Raw genomic sequence first — 1546 nt, forward strand, 5'->3', positions numbered from 1 at the left:
TTAATACAATATTCATGCAGTTTCAGAACATTAATAATACTTTTGAAGATATCATATAGAAGTATATCTTTCTTAATTTCTCCTTATTTTTACTGCAGTATGTGGTCTGAACAGTATGTGTGCTACAAACTACTGTCCCTTTTACAAGGAAAATCTGATTAATTGCAAACATTATGGAGGCCTGAAAACCAAACGTTTCAATAGAATTTTAAGTAAACTGTATGAACACGATTCCTTACAAAACTGGCAGATATTTTTGCCTGTTGTTTGTTTTCTCACTTTACAATACCTACTAATGACCTATGTTGCCTAAGATTAACTATCCAATGATAAAATGACTAATTTGAAAACTGATTTTTACATTAGCTATCATATAGTGTAGTTATATATTGTTTTACACATTTACATAATTAACCATTACTGGGGCTCTGTATGTTTCTTGACTCTAATCCAATACATAATGACTGAAGGCTACAGTATTTCATATTTTAATGTGGTGGTCCCCTATGGTTTATTTTTTTATTGGAGTAAATTTATATTATCACCCAGAGAGAAAATAAGGAGTATCGCTTTGGTAGTTGTAGTCCGGACAGACCTTCTTTAGGAGTTTATAATCCACACTGTAAAAAGAGATGTAGACACAGATGACTTTGAATGGTTTGGAGCAGAGCCATGAGACGTGGCTGTGGGTCCGCTGGGAGTTGCACCCCTTTGAACCCCTGCTGCTTTGTTCCACCTTCTCAGATTCCACCTTGCAGTTGAACAGCCTGGACTTTACAGATTGCACCACAGTCTGTGGCATTAGGTCAAATTCCACCACTTTTGCAGGTGGAGTCAGTCCAACAGACACGTTCCCAAAACCAGTTGTGTTGCTCGTGAAGTAAACGCTGAAGGTTCCATTTCCAAGGTCCACTATCTTCCCTTTAATCAGCATTTCCAGAGTTGTGGTCTTTATACTGCAATGGAAGTCCCCCCAGCCAAACATCTTCCTTAGCTTCACAGGGGGTTGTCGTTTAGCCTGCTCAACCCGTGGGTGGGGGCCTGGGTAGGTAGGGAGCCAGTCTCCAAGTTCCTGCTTGGATACAAATTTCTCAGGTGAAGGGTAGAGAGGAAGCCAAGAACCAATGTTTCGAAGACTGGAAGGTTGCAGAGTCTTAGAGTCAGAACTTCCTGCAGATTCAAATCTTTCAATTTTCTGGAAAGCTGACATATTTTGAATGTTTTCCTCAATGGTCTGTGAAAGCAAAAATAAAAAATGCATTAATGAGGTTATAAATGAAGAATGGACTGGAAAAAGAATGACTGATGTGCACTTTTGTCTGATAGGTGTCTCTTGCAGACTATTCAGAGCTGAGATGGGGACATTGACTCTCTGACTCCAACTGAGATGGTCTGACAGCAGATCTGTTTTGTGCAAGCGAGGCATTTTATCAGTTAGCCTGCAAATCAATACTCCAAATATTACCTTTTGTCACTCATCAGAAAATCTGTTCAGCTATGACACATAAAGTCAATGCAAGGTCAGTTTTGAAACAGCTAAGGATAA

General features: G+C 39.1%; 1 protein-coding gene across 1 annotated transcript; it reads right to left on the reverse strand.

Annotated features, from left to right (window-relative positions):
• Positions 1-541: 541 nt before the first annotated feature.
• LOC113580032 (neurexophilin-1) lies at positions 542-1210 on the reverse strand. Its single transcript, XM_027014324.2, has one exon. It carries the CDS (start codon positions 1208-1210, stop codon positions 542-544), a length of 669 nt encoding a protein of 222 aa, XP_026870125.2.
• Positions 1211-1546: the final 336 nt, after the last annotated feature.

Source organism: Electrophorus electricus, chromosome 5 (genome assembly GCF_013358815.1).
Source record: "Electrophorus electricus isolate fEleEle1 chromosome 5, fEleEle1.pri, whole genome shotgun sequence".
Taxonomy (NCBI): domain Eukaryota; kingdom Metazoa; phylum Chordata; class Actinopteri; order Gymnotiformes; family Gymnotidae; genus Electrophorus; species Electrophorus electricus.